A 23,392-nucleotide genomic window follows, 5' to 3' on the forward strand; every position below is an offset into this window, starting at 1 on the left:
GCCCATTTCCAGCAACTATCACTCCAGTGTTCTAATGGTACAATGTGTTTGCTCATTGGCTCAGAAGGCTAATTGATGATTAGAAAACCCTTGTGCAATCATGTTCACACATCTGAAAACAGTTTAGCTCGTTACAGAAGCTACAAAACTGACCTTCCTTTGAGCAGATTGAGTTTCTGGAGCATCACATTTGTGGGGTCAATTAAACGCTCAGAATGGCCCGAAAAAGAGAACTTTCATCTGAAACTCGACAGTCTATTCTTGTTCTTAGAAATGAAGGCTATTCCACAAAATGGTTTGGGTGACCCCAAACTTTTGAACGGTCTCTAGTGACCGCACGTCACTGGTATGTATATAGTATTCATGTTGTAAATACAAATCTTTATATATCTAGAAAGAGTGGTCTCGGAGGTCTCAAGAAGGTAACAAATACAAGAGTGTGTTTGTGTGTGTGTGTGTGTGTGTGCACTCACTGTAGGAGGGCACGCCATAGCCCTGCGTGTGATGTGTGTAAGGTGCGTACGGTCCGGCAGCTTGAAGGGTGGGGCTGTACTGAGTCTGTCCGTACGCCGCCATGACGCCTTCCCCCTGCAGATGAGCCTGAGGAAGAACCAAATAGACAGGATGGATGCACAAATACTGTAACTTAGTGGTGCAATATGTAAGTGAGTGTCAGGGCCGGCCCGTGGCATAGGCCGTATAGGCAAATGCTAAGGGCGCCGTCCATCAGGGGGCGCCACGCCAGTGCCATAAATGTTGGAGAAAAAAAAGAAAAGAAAAAGAAAAAGTTGGTACTATTATTTCTAAATAAAAAAAATAATCCCACGCTAATTAAAATGCGAAGTAAGGCCTATTTAATAGAAATATTATTTAATACAACATTACGCCCCCCATCCCCCCGCACGGTGCGCCCCCTCCCTTCCCGTATCATGACTCTTTTTGGACGTCACCACATCAAAAAATCAACACAAGATGTCAAAACGGCCAAAACTGTCAGGTGTCCAGGGAAGAAAAAATAGAAAAGAAGAGGAGGAGAAACGAGAAAAAGACAGAGGTAGCAGGTAGGTAACGTTAGCCTACATGAAATTATTTGTCTGTTACAGAATGTGATAGTAACCTGGCTTTTAGCATTAAGCTAACGTTACATGATTCGGCAATTGCTAATCAATACATAGCTAGTTCTGTTTTAACGTCGGGTTAATATTGTGGAGGGGGCTAAATTGTTATGGAAAATAATAATGTAACATTAGGTAAACTCCCACCTTACATTCCTCAGGGAAATTTGTATTAGATCTTTAAAGCAGGTGTTTTTTGTTTACATTGTTATTGCCTTTTGGTTAGCTAATGTTTGCCCTGCAGGTAATAGTCACTTTTCCACCCCTTTATATATTAGGTATAGTTGTAAGTCTAGTTGTTAAAGTGCACATGATTAATGTTAATTAAGCAATATCACATGAGAGGGAATGCTGTTTTTCGATTTGAGCACTGCTGTGATTCGGTTAAAGATAATCATAACATAACATTCTCATATAATATGTTAATTTGCTTTCTTTAAGTAAAAAAAAAGGTCAAAGACAAAGCTATTCAGTTTCTTGTGAGTATATACACTTCACTGCCGATGTGGGGGGGGGGGGGGGGCGCCACCTAAAATCTTGCCTAGGGCGCCAGATTGGTTAGGGCCAGGCCTGGTGAGTGTAGATTTCAAAATAAAGTTGATGCAAATCTCACCAGCGGAGGCTTCGGGGAAGTTTGAAATCGACGAAACAAAAGCGCTGCAAACACAATGCATTTGCATTAAAGCGTGGAAACAGATGGTTAAACACATTATTTAGTGTTAAATGTCAACTTTACTCGGAAGAGCGAGGAGACATTTGTGGTAACATCCTTGCTGTACGGCAATAGCAACATGTGCTTTATCCAATTAGCCAGTCGGCAAAATAAATAAATTAAAGTTAAAGTACCAATGATTGTCACACACACACACTAGATGTGGCGAAATTATTCTCTGCATTCTGACCCATCACCCTTGATTACCCCCTGGGAGGTGAGGGGAGCAGTGAGCAGCAGCGGGGGCCACGCCCGGGAATCATTTTTGGTGATTTAACCTCCAATTCCAACCCTTGATGCTGAGTGCCAAGCAGGGAGGTAATGGCTCCCATTTTTTTATAGTCTTTGGTATGACTCGGCCGGGGTTTGAACTCACGGCCGGACACTCTAACCCAGGAGTCACCAACCTTTTTGAAAGCAAGAGCTACTTCTTGGGTAGTGATTAATGCGAAGGGCTACCAGTTTGATACACACTTAAATAAATTGCCAGAAATAGCCAATTTGCTCAATTTACCTTTAACTCTATGTTATTATTAATAATTAATGATATTTACACTTAATTGAACGGTTTAAAAGAGGAGAAAACACCAAAAAAATGACAATTAAATTTTGAAACATAGTTTATCTTCAATTTCGACTCTTTAAAATTCAAAATTCAACCGAAAAAAAAAGAGAAAAACTTAAAAAAAGAATTTATGGAACATCATTAGTAATTTTTCCTGATTAAGATTAATTTTAGAATTTTGATGACATGTTTTAAATAGGTTAAAATCCAATCTACACTTTGTTAGAATATATAACAAATTGGACCAAGCTATATTTCTAACAAAGACAAATCATTATTTCTTCTAGATTTTCCAGAACAAAAATTTTAAAAGAAATTCAAAAGACTTTGAAATAAGATTTAAATTTGATTCTACAGATTTTCTAGATTTGCCAGAATAATTTTTTTGAATTTTAATCATAATAAGTTTGAAGAAATATTTCACAAATATTCTTCGTCGAAAAAACAGAAGCTAAAATGAAGAATTAAATTAAAATGTATTTATTATCCTTTACAATAAAAATTTTTTTTTTACTTGAACATTGATTTCAATTGTCAGGAAAGAAGAGGAATGAATTTAAAAGGTAAAAAGGTATATGTGTTTAAAAATCCTAAAATCATTTTTAAGGTTGTATTTTTTCTCTAAAATTGTCTTTCTGAAAAATATAAGGAGCAAAGTAAAAAAATTAATGAATTTATTTAAACAAGTGAAGACCAAGTCTTTAAAATATTTTCTTGGATTTTCAAATTCTATATGAGTTTTGTCTCTCTTAGAATTAAAAATGTCGGGCAAAGCGAGACCAGCTTGCTAGTAAATAAATTAAATTAAAATAATAGAGGCAGCTCACTGGTAAGTGCTGCTATTTGAGCTATTTTTAGAACAGGCCAGCGGGCTACTCATCTGGTCCTTACGGGCTACCTGGTGCCCGCGGGCACCGCGTTGGTGACCCCTGATCTAACCACTAGGCCACTGAGAATGATAATAATAGCAACATTTGACCAAATACTTAAGTAAATTATGATTTAAATACCATATATTCTATATATTTTTGGCCTAGATAAAGTGTTGTTTAAGCACAAAAATGGCTAAATAAACTGGAAATATGAATAATATGTCCACTAAACGAGACCAAACTAATCGGAGTGCACTGTTCAGTATCGTGGCCACTGATTGGCAGCATTACTATATTGTTTTTAAACCGGTGTGAAGGTGACTTTGTGGGTGTATTTTATTTTGACAGGGCTCTCATAATGCTGAAAAGAAGGTCTTATTTTTTTTTTGTCATATTCCAATTATTATTTGTAAGTTCCACTTTCCAATTAGGTTCTACAACCAATTACCAGTTAGAGCGATCAACGAGGGGTTACTGTGCCTGCTTGTTTTATGATATGGACAGAGTAGAAAAATTAAATAAATAAATATAATATTAATAACAACAGAATAAATGAAATGATTCAGGCTGGAGCAGGAAAAGTTTATTTTTTTTTATTTTAAGTGTCATTGAATGTATTTTAATCTTATTGGGAAGACAAATATGAAAATTAAGTTGCGATTTTATTCTGAAGGGAATTTTTCATGCAGCGCAATGTCGTCTATTCAAACTCTTAAAAAGGGCTCATTTTATGATTTTTTTTTTTCTACATTCAAAACACTTTTCTGCGGTCTACATAACATGGAACGGTGGTTCTTTGGTCAAAATGTTGCATAGATTATGTTGTAGATTATAGCCCTTCCATATGGAGTCTACTGACAGATAGAAGTTCGACCTATACCAGGGGTCGGCAACCCAAAATGTTGAAAGAGCCATATTGGACCAAAAATACAAAAACAAATCTGTCTGGAGCCGCAAGAAATTAAAAGCCATATTACATGTGTCATGAGATATAAATTGAATTAAGAGGACTTAAAGGAAACTAAATGAGCTCAAATATAGCTACAAATGAGGCATAATGATGCAATATGTACATATAGCTAGCCTAAATAGCATGTTAGCATCGATTAGCTTGCAGTCATGCAGTGACCAAATATGTCTGATTAGCACTCCACACAAGTCAATAACATCAACAAAACTCACCTTTGTGCATTCACGCACAACGTTAAAAGTGTGGTGGACAAAATGAGACGGAAAAAGAAGTGGCATAAAACACGTCCTAGAAAGTCGGAGAAAGTTATACATGTAAGCAAACTATACGGTGAGTTCAAGGACCGCCAAAATTAGTAGGACAAAACGGCGCTCGCCAAATACTCGAATCAGTGAAGCATGTTTAATATAAACAGTGTGATTTATAACAATTAGGGAGGTTTGTGTCATGTTTGTCCTCCTACAGAAACCATACTAAAACAAAAAAATAGATTTTTTTCCCCTCATCTTTTTCCATTCTTTATACATTTTGTAAAAATCTCCAGAGAGCCACTAGGGCGGCGCTAAAGAGCCGCATGCGGCTCTAGAGCCGCGTGTTGCCGACCCCCGACCTATACGCTACTTTGTGTGACAAATGGCGACAGCGTAAGTATGCATGTGCATGTACGAGCCAGTCTGCCCCACAACAAGAGGATGGAGAAAAAGAAGGAAGAAATGTATTGACTTATTGATGGCGGACTCGCGCAAAGCTCCCGAGGTAAACCTTTACCATGTGTGGTCAATCCGCTGACGTCGCATGTTGGAACATATCACAACTTGTGCATACTCCAAATGGCTTGTTTGGAGGAAGTATGAAGGAAGGCAAGATCAGTGTTTCCCACACATTCATTTATTGGTGGCGGCCCGCCACGAAAGAATTACGTCCGCCACAAATAAAAAAAAATTTAATTTTTTTTTTTTTTTTTTTTTTTTTTGTCCTGTCCAGCTTCTCAGGCAAATCATATAGTTGATGTAGATGCCCATATAGGCTGTTCAGATTTACTTTACAAAAGAGAAGTGTAGGATACTTCTCTTGTTGCCTTATTTGTATTTGACCACTACTGTTTTCTGTTTATTTGTTACTGACTGTGGCAGGACACCTCTGCCTCTGTTTCACTTTATGTTGCTGGTAAATAATATGGTTGTAGTAGTAGGCTAAAGTTAAATTATTTAGTATGCACTAATTAAAGGGGCAGAGCTTTAAGAGACATTTTAGCTTTTATATTCTATAAGATATATTTTTTGTAAGAACCACAATTAATAAATATATTTCAGTGAATAACTTATTGTTCAAATCTGTACATAAATATGTACATAAAGTGTTGTAATTATATTGCAAAATGGATGGATGGATGGAGGTTTAAAACAAAACTGTTATTAATTAGTAAGTATACATTTTTTGAGCCTTTTTAGAGAAAATCATATCATTGTAGGAAATTATGCAAATTACTCGATGATGTCACGGTGACCACGCCCATAGCCACGCCCCCACCGCCACAGGTATCTTGGCAGTTTATGGCAAACACTGAAGATTGTTTTATAAATATCTCCGCCATCCTTCCATGATTTGATTTCCCATTTTCGGGACTAATGCAGATTCCGAATACACAAAAACAGGTACCGATGGGTAAGACAAGTTGGTTTTGCATAACAGCCCCCCCTTTAAAAGCTGCTGTTCCAAAAGAAGAGCAATACAGTTGAACAGTCTCCTGCCATTAAGATATTGAATGTGCCCTTCAGGTCTCTTGTTTGCCTAAAACGATTGTTTGTTATTCTAGATCAGCCGATTAAGTGGAATGCACACATTATCAATCGATCCATGTTTATTTATATAGCCCTAAATCACAAGTGTCTCAAAGGGCTGCACAAGCCACAACGGCATCCGCGGTTCAGCGCCCACAACAAGGGCAAGGAAAAACTCACAACCCCTGCGGGACGTCGATGAGAATGACTGAGAAACCTTGGAGAGGACCGCAATTAAATAGCCATTAGTTGTCTATTTAATTGTCATATTCGGAGGTGTTCAAAGTTGCCGTGTAATATTGCTAATACTAATCGCTAAATTGCATAAATTATTTTTAGTGTAAATCAGCGTTGGGTTAGCACCAATTATTTTGACTCGGGGGGCCAAATTTTGAGAAAAAAAAGTGTCTGGGGGCTGATATATCTGATTTTTAGGAACACTAGTACAAAACCTCACAATAATGTCTGATTGAATTGGAGATGTCCGATAATGGCTTTTTTGCCGATATCCGATATTCCGATATTGTCCAAGTCTTAATTACCGATCCCGATATCAACCGATACCGATATATACAGTGGTGGAATTAACACATTATTATGCCTCATTTTGTTGTGATGCATTAAACAATGTAACAAGGTTTTCCAAAATAAGGGGGGTAGGGGGTAGCTGGGAGTGTATATTGTAGCGTCCCGGAAGTGTTAGTGCTGCAAGGGGTTCTGGGTATTTGTTCTGTTGTGTTTATGTTGTGTTACGGTGCGGATGTTCTCCCGAAATGTGTTTGTCATTCTTGTTTGGTGTGGGTTCACAGTGTGGCGCATATTTGTAACAGTGTTAAAGTTGTTTATACGCCACCCTCGGTGTTTGAGTTTGAGTTTATTTCGAACATGCAAGCATACAGCATGATACATCACAATTTCCAGTTTCTCTTTTCAACATGTTCGAAAAGGAGTAGGAAGAAGCCGAGCTTATTTAATCCTACCCCCTTTTCTTTACATAACAGTTGCAAAACTTTTTGCTCACTTCCTGTTCACAATTTTTTCACAATAAACTCCATAAGTAATCACAATAAAAATAAATAAATAAATAATAGTAAGAATTTAATAATAATACAATTATTGTGACCTGTATGGCTGTTGACCAAGTATGCGGTGCATTCACTTGTGAGTGTGAAAAGCCGTAGATATTATGTGACTGGGCCGGCACGCAAAGGCAGTGCCTTTAAGGTTTATTGGCGCTCTGTACTTCTCCCTACGGCCGTGTACCACTCCGTACAGCTGCGTTTTAAAAAGTCATACATTTTACTTTTTGATACCGATACCGATAATTTCCGACATTACATTTTAAAGCGTTAATCGGCCAATAATATCGGCAGTCCGATATTATCGGACATCTCTAGATTGAATGCTATAAACGTTATGACAGACCGCCTGAAAAAACGGAATGAAATTAAAACATTTTTTTTACGGAATGAGACACCCAGAATGTACATGAAAATAAAGAATGTGGGATTTACAATATTAACTATGAACGATAAAACACTGAATATTGACAACATATGAACGTCACAACCCCTCTCGATGCGACTAATTTTACCATCAAGCGAAACGCAACAAAAATGCTAAAAAACACGGCGAAATAGGAACGCGAAGGGTGAAAAATACCCCACCTCCATCTGATACATCTGATACATCACTAAGCTTTAGAACTTTGTTGTAAAAATCTCCTTCCGCGTCTGTCGCTGACACCCGCATTTCAGGCTCTGTGGAAACGCTCCCCACCCACACTGCTTGGTGCCTCGTCTGAGCTGCTGTGACTTAGATTACCATAGTAACTAATTAGATTACCATAGTACAGGGGTCACCAACGCGGTGCCCGCGGGCACCAGGTAGCCCGTAAGGACCAGATGAGTAGCCCGCTGGCCTGTTCTAAAAATAGCTCAAATAGCAGCACTTACCAGTGGGCTGCCTCTATTTTTTTATTTTATTTATTTACTAGCAAGCTGGTCTCGCTTTGCCCGACATTTTTAATTCTAAGAGAGACAAAACTCAAATAGAATTTGAAAATCCAAGAAAATATTTTAAAGACTTGGTCTTCACATGTTTAAATAAATTCATTAATTTTTTTACTTTGCTTCTTATAACTTTCAGAAAGACAATTTTAGAGAAAAAATACAACCTTAAAAATGATTTTAGGATTTTTAAACACATATACCTTTTTACCTTTTAAATTCCTTCCTCTTCTTTCCTGACAATTTAAATCAATGTTCAAGTAAATTAATTTTTTTTATTGTAAAGAATAATCAATAAATTTTAATTTAATTCTTCATTTTAGCTTCTGTTTTTTCGACGAAGAATATTTGTGAAATATTTCTTCAAACTTATTATGATTAAAATTCAAAAAAATTATTCTGGCAAATCTAGAACATTTTTAGAATCAAATTTAAATCTTATTTCAAAGTCTTTTGAGTTTCTTTTAAAATTTTTGTTCTGGAAAATCTAGAAGAAATAATGATTTGTCTTTGTTAGAAATATAGCTTGGTCCAATTTGTTATATATTCTAACAAAGTGCAGATTGGATTTTAACCTATTTAAAACATGTTATCAAAATTCTAAAATTAATCTTAATCAAGAAAAATTACTAATGATGTTCCATAAATTATTTTTTAAATTTTTTCAAAAAGATTCGAATTAGCTAGTTTTTCTCTTCTTTTTTTCGGTTGAATTTTGAATTTTAAAGAGTCGAAATTGAAGATAAACTATGTTTCAAAATTTTATTGTCATTTTTTTCGTGTTTTCTCCTCTTTTAAACCGTTCAATTAAGTGTAAATATCATTAATTATTAACAATAACATAGAGTTAAAGGTAAATTGAGCAAATTGGCTATTTCTGGCAATTAGTCTGTCACATTGAAATGTCCTTATTTTTGAAGGAAAAGCACTGTACTTTTCAATGAAGATAACTTTAAACTAGTCTTAACTTGAAAGAAATACACTCTATACATTGCTAATGTGGTAAATGACTATTCTAGCTTCAAATGTCTGGTTTTTGGTGCAATATCTACATAGGTGTATAGAGGCCCATTTCCAGCAACTATCACTCCAGTGTTCTAATGGTACAATGTGTTTGCTCATTGGCTCAGAAGGCTAATTGATGATTAGAAAACCCTTGCGCAATCATGTTCACTCATCTGAAAACAGTTTAGCTCGTTACCGAAGCTACAAAACGGACCTTCCTTTGAGCAGATTGAGTTTCTGGAGCATCACATTTGCGGGGTCAATTCAACGCTCAAAATGGCCAGAAAAAGAGAACTTTCATCTGAAACTCGACAGTCTATTCTTGTTCTTAGAAATGAAGGCTATTCCACAAAATCGTTTGGGTGACCCCAAACTTTTGAACGGTAGTGTATATCCGCTTTCTTTCCACATATGAAAGAGGCCTGGGTCGGATATGAAAATTTGGAAATGAAAAAATCCGATTCAAATCTAAATTGACCTGCAGTGTGAACAATGACTTTTCTGGGAAGTCTGTTAGCATGTGGACTTGTACTACAAGCTGAGAGTGTGTGATGTAATGAAAGTTGCTCTCACCTTTCTCGAAATAGATGTGGTATCCACGTTCTCTTCCAGACACGGTGCTGTCGTGTCCTCAGCTGTCCTACAGAGACCAAACAACCAACAGGACACACACCATCAGGGCTCAGGTATGCACCAGTGACAAATGGTCATAAGCCTCGGGCACAGGGCCTGTTCTAGGCAGGCATACATGAGGGGGCAGACAGAAAGGTGAAGGGGGGATTATGTGTACACGCTCCTCCATCATGCCCTAGCACTCTTTTTCTGTGCCTTCTTCATTGCATTAGTCCAACTCCAACCTGGAGATATTGATTTCACTTTGTCAGGCCTCTACCTTCACACCTGTACAAGATGGGCGTCCCACCTGAAGACTTAAGTTCCTGCACTGCAAAAACTGAGATCTAAGTATGATTAAATATCTCAAGTAAGGGTGATATTTGCTTATTTTCTGTCTGATAAGATAATTCTTCTCACTAAGCAGATTTTATGTTAGAGTGTTTTACTTGTTTTAAGTGTCCTAAATGATCTTAGTAAGATATTACAGCTTGTTGCTGAGATTTGATGAGCTATATTGAGTAAAACATGCTTGGAACTAGAATATCAACTGTTGCAAAGCTGTGTCATCAACACTCACAAGTATAAAACTGCTTTTTTTAAAGTAATAATTTCTTATTTCAAGCATGAAAAAAAAAGATTTTGACACAATTGTGTCTCATAATTAAAACAGATGACAGCCAAATGGACTTTGCTGTTTTATTTTCAATGAAACAATAGAAAATAGGTACTCATATAGTAGTACAGTTGGCACAGTACAGCAAACTGACAGTTAATATTTAAACATTTGACATTTCTAACAATTTTGAACAGAAATAGTTCATGCACATTCAGATTAATTCCTCAAAATTACAATTAAAAAAATGTTGGCCGGGGGCCGGGCTGTATATATGCGCACTGATTGACTGAAAGAGCACGCACTTGGCGCGATGATGTCATGTTATCCATGGAAAAATGCATTTTTAGACCATATGATTTGCCTGAGCGGCTAGGAGACCCCGAGAGTAACAAGCGCTTGCCTTGTTGCCTTTCCATTAAGAACAATAAATCTGTTTTTAGTATAAGTTTGCTGGTTTCAAGAAATGTAATGCCGAGCGCATATCATTATGTCAAGATAATGGCACTAGCGTTTACTTCATTTAAGAATATTTTTCAACATATTGAGCAAAAAGATCTTTTTTTTGTTTTCTACTAAGAAAAGTGCACTTGTTATTAGTGAGAATATACTTATTTTAAGGTATTTTTGGGTTCATTGAGGTTAGCTAATTTGACTTGTTTTGGAAAGTCTTGACAAGCAGAATTTTCTTGTTCTATTGGCAGATAATTTTGCTTAGTTCAAATAAAATACCCCTCATTTTTGTATTTTTTTTTTCTCGTTTTTGAACACTGACTTTTTTCAGTGTACAAATTTGACTTGTTTTGGAAAGTCTTGACAAGCCGAATTTTCTTGTTCTATTGGCAGATAATTTTGCTTAGTTCAAATAAAATACCCCTCATTTTTGTATTTTTTTCTTCTCGTTTTTGAACACTGACTTTTTGCGGTGCATTTCATCTCGTTTTCATTCGTCGACACTGATTTACAGAGTGCTGAGGGGAGGTGTGTGTCTGCGTGTGCGCGGACTTGCGGAGCCTGGCAGCCGAGGGAGAGATGAGAGAAGATACTCGTTTATCGTGTCCCTTTTTCAACGGATTTCTCCGTTATTGCCGATCATTTTGTCAACTTGTAATACATTAGTTTTGTGATTACCGTATTTCCCGGACCGTAGGGCGCAACGGCTTATAAGGCGCACTGCCGATGAATCTTCTAGTTTCGATCTTTTTTCATATATTAGGCACACCGGATTATAGGGCGCATTAAAGGAGTCATATTATTATTATGTTTTTCTAACTGTAAAACACTTCCTTGTTGTAGCGGTGTAGCGTGCAAGGACGGGAGTGGAAGAAGTGTCAAAAGATGGAGCTAACTGTTTAAATGTCATTCAGACTTTACTTCAATCAATAACGGAGCAGCATCGGGAAATGTGTCCCGTGAAAAACCGCCCGACCGGAACTCTAATAACTAGAGTTCCTTGGGTGAATAATGTAAACTCACGATACCGGTATGTTTTAGCGCTTTCATGGCGAGTTTACTGACAGATATAAGTAAGAACTTTACACTACTTTATATTAGAAATGGCAACACATGAGTGTATTTATTTATTTTATTTTTTTTTGTCTTAAAAAAATACAATCATGTGTGCTTACGGACTGTATCCCTTGCAGACTGTATTGATATATATTGATATATAATGTAGGAACCAGAATATTAATAACAGAAAGAAACAACCCTTTTGTGTGAATGAGTGTGAACAGGAGCTGGCTCTAACCAACCTGGCGCCCTAGGCAAGATTTTAGGTGGCGCCCCCCCCCACATCGGCAGTGAAGTGTATATACTCACGAGAAACCGAATAGCTTTGTCTTTGACCTTTTTTTACTTAAAGAAAGCAAATTAACATATTATATGAGAATGTTATGTTATGATTATCTTTAACCGAATCACAGCAGTGCTCAAATTAAAAAACAGCATTCTCTCTCATGTGATATTGCTTAATTAACATTAATGATGTGCACTTTAACAACTAGGCTTACAACTATACCTAATACATAAAGGGGTGGGAAAGTGACTATTACCTGCAGGGCAAACATTAGCTAACCAGAAGGCAATAACAATGTAAAAAAAAACACCTGCTTAAAAGATCTAGTACAAAATGTCCCTGAGGAATGTAAGGTGGGAGTACTGTAATTACCTAACGTTACATTATTATTTTCCATAACATTTAGCCCCCTCCACAATATTAACCCGACGTTAAAGCAGAACTAGCTATGTATTGATTAGCAATTGCCGAATCATGTAACATTAGCTTAATGCTAAAAAGCCAGGTTACTATCACATTCTGTGACAGACAAATAATTTAATGTAGGCTAACGTTACCTACCTGCTACCTCTGTCTTTTTCTCGTTTCTCCTCTTCTTTTCTCTTTTTTCTTCCATGGGCACCTGACAGTTTTGGCCGTTTTGACATCTTGTGTTGATTTTTTGGTGGTGACGTTCAAAAAGAGTCATGATACGGGAAGTGAGGAGGCGCACCGTGCGGGGGAAGGGGGGGCGTAATGTTGTAACAAATAATATTTCTATTAAATAGGCTTTACTTCGCATTTTAATTAACGTGGGATTATTTTTTGTATTTAGAAATAATAGTACCAACTTTTTTTTTTTTTTTCTCCAACATTTGTGGCACTGGCGTGGCGCCCCCTGATGGACGGCGCCCTTAGCATTTGCCTATACGGCCTATGCCACGGGCCGGCCCTGAGTGTGAATGAGTTTAAATGGGGGAGGGAGGTTTTTTGGGTTAGTGCACTAATTGTAAGTGTATCTTGTGTTTTTATGTTGATTTAATAAATTCAAAAAAATTAAAAAAAAAAAAAAAAAAAATTAAATTATTTTTTTTTTTTTTTTTTTTTTTCCTTTTTTTAAATGTCTTGTGCGGCCCGGTACCAAACGATCCACGGACCGGTACCAGGCCGCGGCCTGGTGGTTGGGGACCACTGCCTTAGAGCGTAGGGCGAGACTGCGACTAAGTGTGCAGCTCCATGCGTTCTCCTCATGAGCTAAATTGAACTCTGTCTCTGCATGGTTCCTTGCTTCTTGTCTGATTAATAGATGTCATCGGTGTTTGAACCTGACAACCATGTACCAAATAAAATAGCTTTGAGGTGAGTAAGCTCAACCAAACGTATTCCTTACATTAGGCGCGTCGGGTTATAAGGCCTCACTGTTGAGTTTTGAGGGGAAAAAAAGGATTTTAAGTGCGCCTTATAGTCCGGAAAATACAGTATATTAATATGTACTTTCTCAACTTCGAACATTTTGATTTGAGGTGGCACGCCAGACATTCGTCTTGCCCCCTACGTAGAGCTGGCCTCGCTGGGGCACAGTGAGGTAAATAGTTGTTCTTACATTACTTCCAGGTACCAGAAGGTTGTCAGAACGAGGAGTTTTTCTCAGCTTACGGCGAGGATTGTTTTCCCATGAAGCAAACTGACTACTCCGGACATGGCGTGCAGGTAAAAACATGATTTAATCTTCAACTCAAAGCACTACAAAAACAGAAAACAACCCGCTTAACGCACGCGAAAGCTCAGGCAAAAAACGTAGGAAACTAAAAGACATGAAAAAAACTCACTAAACTGTGGCTTGAATAAACAAAACTTACGTGGCATGGCATGAAAGCGTGAAAAGAGCAATCGCAAGAATATCAGCATGAAAAGAGCAATGTCGCCACACCGACTAACTGGGAAAACAGGCTTAAATAATAGTCTCTGATTAGAGCAGGTGCGGGATCCGAAACACATGAGGCAGGTGAAACTAATGAGTCGTCATGGAAACCAAACTAGGGAGCGCAAAAACAGGAACTAATGGAGTCTTAAACCAGGGGTCGGCAACCCGCATGCGGCTCTTTAGCGCCGCCCTAGTGGCTCTCTGAAACTTTTTTAAAAATGTATGAAAAATGGAAAAAGATGAGGGGAAAAAAAATTATTTTTTGTTTTAATATGGTTTCTGTAGGAGGACAAACGTGACACAAACCTCCCTAATTGTTATAAATCACACTGTTTGTATTAAACATGCGAGTATTTGGCAAGCGCCGTTTTGTCCTACTAATTTTGGCGGTCCTTGAACTCACCTTAGTTGTTACATGTATAGCTTTCTCCGACTTTCTAGGACGTGTTTTATGCCACTTCTTTTTCTGTCTCATTTTGTCCACCACACTTTTAACGTTGTGCGTGAATGCACAGAGGTGAGTTTTGTTGATGTTATTGACTTGTGTGGAGTGCTAATCAGACATATTTGGTCACTGCATGACTGCAAGCTAATCGATGCTAACATGCTATTTAGGCTAGCTATATGTACATATTGCATCATTATGCCTCATTTGTAGTTATATTTGAGCTCATTTAGTTTCCTTTAAGTCATCTCAATTCTATGTATATCTCATGACACACTATTTGTATGTAATATGGCTTTTAATTTGTTGCGGCTCCAGACAAATTTGTTTTTGTATTTTTGCTCCAATATGGCTCTTTCAACATTTTGGGTTGCCGACCCCTGGCTTAAACAAACAGAAAATAACAAAAAAAAAACATGATCCAGACCAAAGATCATCATCATTCTTACAAAGGTAAGAAAAGTTGGTTTTGCATAATATTGTGAAACAAAACCCTAGATAATATGTCTGCTAATGGGTGCCATTTTGCGGTCCTTATACACACACCATAGTCTGACTACGGTAGCCGTCATGGGCCGACAATCCATCAAGCGGTGTGGCTTCAAAGTCGTACTAAAACATTTTGACAGATTTTTGAGTGCCGAGTGTAATGTTCTTTATTTTCTATGGACAATTTTAAGTGTTGGTGTTGTTGACTTGAGTCATATTGCAGTCTACGTGTATCTCTTATGTGTGACTGCCATCTACTGGTCACACTTATCATTACAACATTTACCAAATAAAATAGCTGCGAGGTGGGAAAGCTCAACCAAAGGTATTTTTTACATTAGGCGCACCGGGTTATAAGGCGCACTGTCGAGTTTTGAGAAGAAAAAACATTTTTTAAGTGCGCCTTATAGTCCGGAAAATACGGTACAAGTATTCGTGTTTGTTGTGTGTTTTATGCTTGCACCAGTGGTGTCCAAAGTGCGGCCCGGGGGCCATTCGCGGCCCGCGGCTAATTGTTTAGCGGCCCGCCACACATTCTGGAAATGCTATTGCAAAAATTAAAAAAAACATTTAAAAAAGTGGAATGAGGTGAAATCTAACGAGAAAAAGTTGCAATGTTGACACAAAAGCTGCCATGCAGGCTTTTTTTTTTCTTTTGTCAAATCTTTCTTTTTTATTTTTTTGCCATTGCTCCAAAAAAAAAAAAATATCAATGTTATAATGAATTATTGACCTATTCAAGGCTCCAATTATTTCAAATATTTCACTTTAAAATGTTTTATGTGGGAAATATTGTATATATTGTGTGTGGTCGCCATAAAAAAACATCAACATTTTATTTGACAAAAGAGCATAAAACAAACAAAATAATAGTTCAAACGTAAAATGGACAGATATATCCGAAGTTGAGCTCGTAACTTAAGTGTTGAAAGTTTAAAAAAAAAAAAAAAAAATGTATCACTTTCTGAGTGGGGCACCTTTTGGATCCCAAATATATTTGATGGGATTTTATTTATCTTTTCACTGTGATTACTCAAAAATAATAATGTATTAAAATCAATGGTATCCTGCATTATTGATATTTTTAAGGCCCTAATTACTTCACATCAAACATTGCTTTCTGAATGTTTTGGGCAGTGGGGGAAATACTGCATATTTCAGTTTTATTATAAAAAACTAAGTTGTCTTTGACAGAAAAGGCATACAATATTTTTGTTTTTTTAAACTTTATATCAACCTGAAGTTGATATACTGTACAGATTTACTGTAAGTGTTATACAAATAAAAAAAATAAATAATTTGACTTGTTTTTAACATTTTAATGACTGAGACCCTTTATGGTCCCCGGGAGCCCTAAAGGTAAAAAACAAACAAAATCCATATATTTTGTTATGGTGTGAAAATGAAAAATATCAAAATGGCCCCCGCATGCTTTAATTTTCAGTGGAAAAAGTTTGGACACCCCTGGCTTACACATTATAATGAAAATGTGACGGATGATTTGTTGAATGAGAGGTTTGGACAATAAAAATGTTTCTTCAAACATTTTTTGGGTGTAGGTTAGAAACGTCTGCGGGTTTTCATCAGAAAGAAATAAAAAACATTTATTGATTAATTTGAACATTTTTGTATTATCATTTTGGGGACATTGGATTTGAATTATATTTAAAGCTTAACAGGACTTAGCAGTCATTAAGTGTTTAAAGGATGTTAAACGTTTTGGATTAAAAAAGAGAGTAAGATTTTCTCTATAAATATTAGCCCTAAACAAAAATATCAAACATGTTTTTGATCAGAATAAGTCACTGATGTTACATTCTGGTCATCACGAGACGGCTGTCACGGCGAGGTTGCAGCTTACTGCGCGGTTCGTTCTCCCGGGATGCAAACGGACGACTCAGAACAGGACTTGCAGGTAGGAACATGATTTAATCTTGATAAATCATCCAATTTACAAAACAAAGGCAAGCGTGCCTATCGCACGCGGAAGCTAAGGCAAAAAAATTAGCGCAGGAAACTTGGAACTATGGACATGGAACCTCACGAAACTGTGGCATGAAATAAACAAGACTTACGTATACAAGGCACGAAGCGAACAATGACGCCAGGCCGACCGACTGGCAAAGGCAGGCTTAAATAATGCCTCTGATTAGAGACAGGTGAGCGTCCCGAACACCAGAGGCAGGTAAACAATAAGCAGCCATGGCAACCAAACCAAACTCAGGTGTCACAAACAAGAACTAGAGTGGCAAGTGCATGAACAAAGCCCTTTTTATTATTGAAAACACAGGTAACAAAAAAAAAAGTGCAGCTAGGGAGTGCACAAAGAGCAAAACATGTGTGAAGCGCAACGCAAAATGATCCAGCCCAGGGTATATAAAAACATCCTGATTGGCAACCAAGGAGGGAGCCAGCGGTCAGAGAAGTGGTAGAGGAAATCAGGAAGTGAAAAACAAAAATAAAACAGGAAGTGAAAAACAAAAAATAAAAAAATAATAATCCACACTCTTTATGGCAAGAATAAAGGATGTGTTGCATCAAACTATAGATAGTAAGTACTAGATAGAAGTGAAAGTGCACCACAAGGTGTACCGAGTCCATCTCATTAATGATTATTATTGTCAATCGATCATCTGGTACTACTAAGCTGTATTGCAATATTTACAGCACAAGTTCGAAATGGATCCTTTTTCATCTTCTCCAGGATTACTATCAAGGTAATAAGTCACTTAGGTCTAATTTAATTATACTGCATTGCAAAAAGTCAGTGTTCAAAAACAAGCAAAAAAATGTACAAAAATGAGGGGTATTTTATTTGAACTAAGCAAAATTATCTGCCAATAGAACAAGAAAATTTGGCTTGTCAAGACTTTCCAAAACAAGTGAAATTAGCTAACCTCAATGAACCCAACAATACCTTAAATTAAGTATATTCTCACTAATAACAAGTGCACTTTTCTTGGTAGAAAAAAAAAAAAGCTCAATATGTTGAAAAATATTCTTAAATGAAGTAAATGCTAGTGCCATTATCTTGACATAATGATATGCGCTCGGCATTACATTTCTTGAAACCAGCAACTTGTACTAAAAACTCATTTATTGTTCTTAATGGAAAGGCAACAAGGCAAGCGCTTGTTACTCTCGGGGTCTCCTAGCCGCTCAGGCAAATCATATGGTCTAAAAAGGCATTTTTCCATGGATAACATGACATCATCGCGCCAAGTGCGTGCTCTTTCAGTCAATTAGTGCGCATATATACAGCCCGGCCCCCGGCCAATATTTTTTTAATTGTAATTTTGAAGAATTCATCTGAATGTGCATGAACTATCTCTGTTCAAAATTGTTAGAAATGTCACATGTTAAATGTTTAAATATTAACTGTCAGTTTACTGTACTGTGCCAACTGTACTACTATATGAGTTAGGGATGTCCGATAATGGCTTTTTGCCGATATCCGATATTCCGATATTGTCCAACTCTTTAATTACAGATACCGATCTCAACCGATATATGCAGTCGTGGAATTAACACATTATTATGCCTAATTTGGACAACCAGGTATGGTGAAGATAAGGTACTTTTTAAAAAAATTAGTAAAATAAGATAAATAAATTAAAAACATTTTCTTGAATAAAAAAGAAAGTAAAAAAATATAAAAACAGTTACATAGAAACTAGTAATGAATGAAAATGAGTAAAATTAACTGTTAAAGGTTAGTACTATTAGTGGAGCAGCAGCACGCACAATCATGTGTGCTTACGGACTGTATCCCTTGCAGACTGTATTGATATATATTGATATATCATGTAGGAACCAGAATATTGATAACAGAAAGAAATGGGGGGAGGGAGGTTTTTTGGGTTGGTGCACTAATTGTAAGTGTATCTTGTGTTTTTTATGTTGATTTAATAAAAAAAATAAAAAAATAAATAAATAAAAAAAAAACCCCGATACAGATAATAAAAAAACCGATACCGATAATTTCCGATATTACATTTCAATGCATTTATTGGCCGATACCGATATTATCGGACATCCCTAATATGAGTACCTATTTTCTATTGTTTCATTGGAAATAAAACAGCAAAGTCCATTTGGCTGTCATCTGTTTTAATTATGATACATGATTGTGTCAAAATCATGATTTTTTGTTTTGTTCATGCTTGAAATAAGAAATTATTACTAAAAAAAAAGTAGTTTCATACTTGTGAGTGTTGATGACACAGCTTTGCAACACTTGATATTCTAGTTTCAAGCATGTTTTACTCAATATAGGTCATCAAATCTCAGCAACAAGCTGTAATATCTTACTGAGATCATTTAGGAGCAAAACACTTCAGTAAAACACTCTAACATCAAATCTGCTTAGTGAGAAGAATGATCTTATCAGACAGAAAATAAGCAAATATCACCCTTATTTGAGATATTTCATCTTACTTAGATTTCACTTTTTGCAGTGTGCTTCATGCATGAAGTGAGCAAAAATCCACTATCCATTATTTTCACAGTAATGTCTGATGATATTAAACACAACAACAAACGTCCTGGATGAGGGTGCAGGGCGCATGGGGCCTTAGGCCTTAGGAACCACAGGACATCAGAGGGAGATGAGTGGAAGCTCAGCAGTGATGTGACTGTGGGGGGGGGGGGGGGGACTCTGAAACTAAAACAAACCCTGCAGTGAGACCGCAAGGGGGGGCAGGGTGAAGGTGGTTCAAAGGGGTCACAAGGTCAGCTTCACCTGAGTCTCATTGACTTGACAGATTATGTCACAGGATCCCTTTTAACTAGGGATGTCCGATAATGGCTTTTTGCCGATATTCCGATATTGTCCAACTCTTTAATTACCGATACCGATATCAACCGATACCGATACTGATGTATACAGTTGTGGAATTAACACATTATTATGCCTAATTTGGACAACCAGGTATGGTGAAGATAAGGTCCTTTTTTTTTTAAATTAATAAAATAAAATAAGATAAATAAATTAAAAACATTTTCTTGAATAAAAAAGAAAGTAAAACAATATAAAATCAGTTACATAGAAACTAGTAATTAATGAAAATGAGTAAAATTAACTGTTAAAGGTTAGTACTATTAGTGGACCAGCAGCAGGCACAATCATGTGTGCTTACGGACTGTATCCCTTGCAGACTGTATTGATATACATTGATATATAATGTAGGAAGCAGAATATTAATAACAGAAGGAAACAACCCTTTTGTGTGAATGAGTGTAAATGGGGGAGGGAGGTTTTTTGGGTTGGTGCACTAATTGTAAGTGTATCTTGTGTTTTTTATGTTGATTTAATAAAAAAAACAAACAAAACAAAAAAAACCAAAAAAAACAAAAAACGATACCGATAATTTCCGATATTACATTTTAAAGCATTTATCGGCCGATATTATCAGACATCTCTACTTTTAACACATGTTCCCACGGCAAATGTAAAAATCTAACATCTCCATCACTTCTTTGCTCCACTTTTGCAAAAAAAAAAAAAAAAAAAAAAAAAAAAAGAGGTTGCAGGCTTCGCTACACATCTTAAAATAAAGCATGGTACTGAGCCAACTATCACTTTTTTCAGTGATTATGCTAACCAAGCATCATGTTGCTGTTCAAATGTGACTGCAAGGGTTAGCATGTAGCTCCTATGAGAATAACACTGAGGAGACAAGCACTCGGGAGAGCGCAGACACCATCCCAATGGTAAATTTAAAAAAAAAACAACCTCAATCCAGGCGGTGGTCCTGTGGATTCGATGGTGCTCTAGCAATAGATGACAATCCGCCCATCCTTGCGCGAGGAAAATATAACTCGCACATGTGTCTGAACTAGGTTTGTACGGTATACCGATATTAGTATAGTACCGCGATACTAATGAATCATATTCGGTACTATACCGCCTCTGAAAAGCACCGGTCCACCACCCCCATCCCCGAGCCCCCGTCGTCGTCACGTCGTGTCATTGCTGGTGTACGAGCAGACGAGCATGTTCGGCAGCGCACAATCACGGAGTACTTACAAGCAGACAGAGTGTGTAGACAGAAAAGGGAAAACGGACGCATTTTGGCTTAGAAACTAAAGATAAAGGTGAAGTTATAACACTGAAACGCCCACCGGAAGAGGTGCTTTAAGACATGGCTAGCTAGCTAGCGGCTAAAGCCTATCCCCAGTTGGCAGTGTTTTAGCTACTTCTAAATTACTAACGTTGTTTGTTTTCCTGCCGCCTATAAACAGTCTGCAAGAAGGCACTTCAGTTCTATAGTTTCTCTCTGTGGGTGGAGGCGAGGCCGTGAGCACACGCACACAACTTCCACCAGCGGGCGCTGTCGCATGACTCTTTGTTTTCACCAACCCAATGAAACCAGTGAAAACCCCCCAAAAAACATTTCACCAATCAAATGGAGCCTGGCGATCACATGACCTCACTACACGCTGTAAAAAGTGACATGACGGTGTGCGACAAGTCGGGGCTCTCTTCAATATTTAACTTGCAAACTCAGAAAAAGAACATTTATTTTTTATTTTTTTGTATTTTTATTTTTTAATTTTTTTATGGTATAAAGAACATTTATACCATTTATACCATGCGCTGTCATCTGTGTCAGTAAAAATGTTCACATTTCAGCCTACAAGAAGTCCACCTCCAACTAGACAAAACACGTTGTGCTAAATTGCAGATGTTTTTTATGTTGTGCATATGCTAACATTAGCCCTGTTATAACGTCATGAATGACTGTAAAATATGCATCTTTTGTTTTACTGTACATTAGAGATGTCCGATAATATCGGCCGATATATGCGTTAAAATGTAATATCGGAAATTATCGGTATCGTTTTTTTTATCAGTATCGTTTTTTTTGTTGTTTTTTTGTTTTTTTTTGTTAAATCAACATAAAAAACACAAGATACACTTACAATTAGTGCACCAACCCAAAAAACCTCCCTCCCCCATTTACACTCATTCACACAAAAGGGTTGTTTCTTTCTGTTATTAATATTCTGCTTCCTACATTATATATCAATATATATCAATACAGTCTGCAAGGGATACAGTCCGTAAGCACACATGATTGTGCGTGCTGCTGCTCCACTAATAGTACTAACCTTTAACAGTTAATTTTACTCATTTTCATTCATTACTAGTTTCTATGTAACTGTTTTTATATTGTTGTACTTTCTTTTTTATTCAAGAAAATGTTTTTAATTTAGTTATCTTATTTGACTAATTTTTAAAAAAAGTACCTTATCTTCACCATACCTGGTTGTCCAAATTAGGCATAATAATGTGTTAATTCCACGACTGCATATATCGGTTGATATCGGTATCGGTAATTAAAGAGTTGGACAATATCGGATATCGGCAAAAAGCCATTATCGGACATCCTACTGTACATGTTGTAGCAGTTACTCTCTCTCTCTCTCTCGCTCTCTCGCACACACACACGTATTGCAAATACTATTAAATAATAGCTACGAAATACATCAGAAGTTACTCACTAGTTACTTAGTACTTGACTTGTTTTTCCACTGAATACTTACTTATGCTTATTCAAGTATTGTTTCGGAGGACTACTTTTTACTTTTAGTTGAGTCATATTACTCTAAAGCTTCTCAATATTTTTTTGTCATAACCTCCTAGGTGACATAATGTTTTTTGCCCCCTAAATTAAAATATGATTGACAATAGGGATGTCCGATAATATCGGGGCCGATAAATACTTTAAAATGTAATATCGGAAATTATCGGTATCGGTTTCAAAATGATCGGTATCGGTTTCAAAAAGTAAAATGTATGACTTTTTAAAACGCCGCTGTGTACACGGACGTAGGGGGAAGTACAGAGCGCCAATAAACCTTAAAGGCACTGCCTTTGCGTGCCAGTACAGTCACATAATATCTACGGCTTTTCACACACTCACAAGTGAATGCAAGGCATACTTGGTCAACAGCCATACAGGTCACACTGAGGGTAGAACGTATAAACAATTTTAACACTGTTACAAATATGCGCCACACTGTGAACCCACACCAAACAAGAATGACAAACACATTTCGGGAGAACATCCGCACCGTAACACAACATAAAACACAACAAAACAAATACCCAGAACCCCTTGCAGCACTAACTCTTCTGGGACGCTACAATATACACCCCCGCTACCCCCAACCCAAAACCCCGCGCCCCCCAACCCCGCCCACCTCATGTCCCAAATTCCAAGCTGCTGTTTTGAGGCATGTTAAAAAAAAAATAATGCACTTTGTGACTTCAATAATAAATATGGCAGTGCCATGTTGGCATTTTTTTTCCATAACTTGAGTTGATTTATTTGGAAAACCTTGTTACATTGTTTAATGCATCCAGCGGGGCATCACAACAAAATTAGGCATAATAATGTGTTAATTCCACAATTGTATATATCGGTAAAGGTTGATATCGGAATCTGTAATTAAGAGTTGGACAATATCGGAATATCGGATATCAGCAAAAAAG

The 23,392-nt window shown here is 37.0% G+C and overlaps 1 protein-coding gene across 1 annotated transcript in view; it reads right to left on the reverse strand.

Moving 5' to 3' along the window:
* Positions 1-23,392, reverse strand: part of eya2 (EYA transcriptional coactivator and phosphatase 2) — a 181,105-nt gene that overhangs the window by 89,712 nt on the left and 68,001 nt on the right. The window contains exons 2-3 of the mRNA XM_062037495.1: positions 9,603-9,669; positions 474-600 (exon numbers count right to left, since the gene is read on the reverse strand). Of these exons, the coding sequence (XP_061893479.1) occupies positions 474-576 (103 nt within the window). The 5' untranslated portion in view covers positions 577-600; positions 9,603-9,669. The remainder of the gene's footprint in view (positions 1-473; positions 601-9,602; positions 9,670-23,392) is intronic.

The sequence above is a fragment of the Entelurus aequoreus genome, linkage group LG26 (genome assembly GCF_033978785.1).
Source record: "Entelurus aequoreus isolate RoL-2023_Sb linkage group LG26, RoL_Eaeq_v1.1, whole genome shotgun sequence".
In the NCBI taxonomy this organism is placed as follows: Eukaryota; Metazoa; Chordata; class Actinopteri; order Syngnathiformes; family Syngnathidae; genus Entelurus; species Entelurus aequoreus.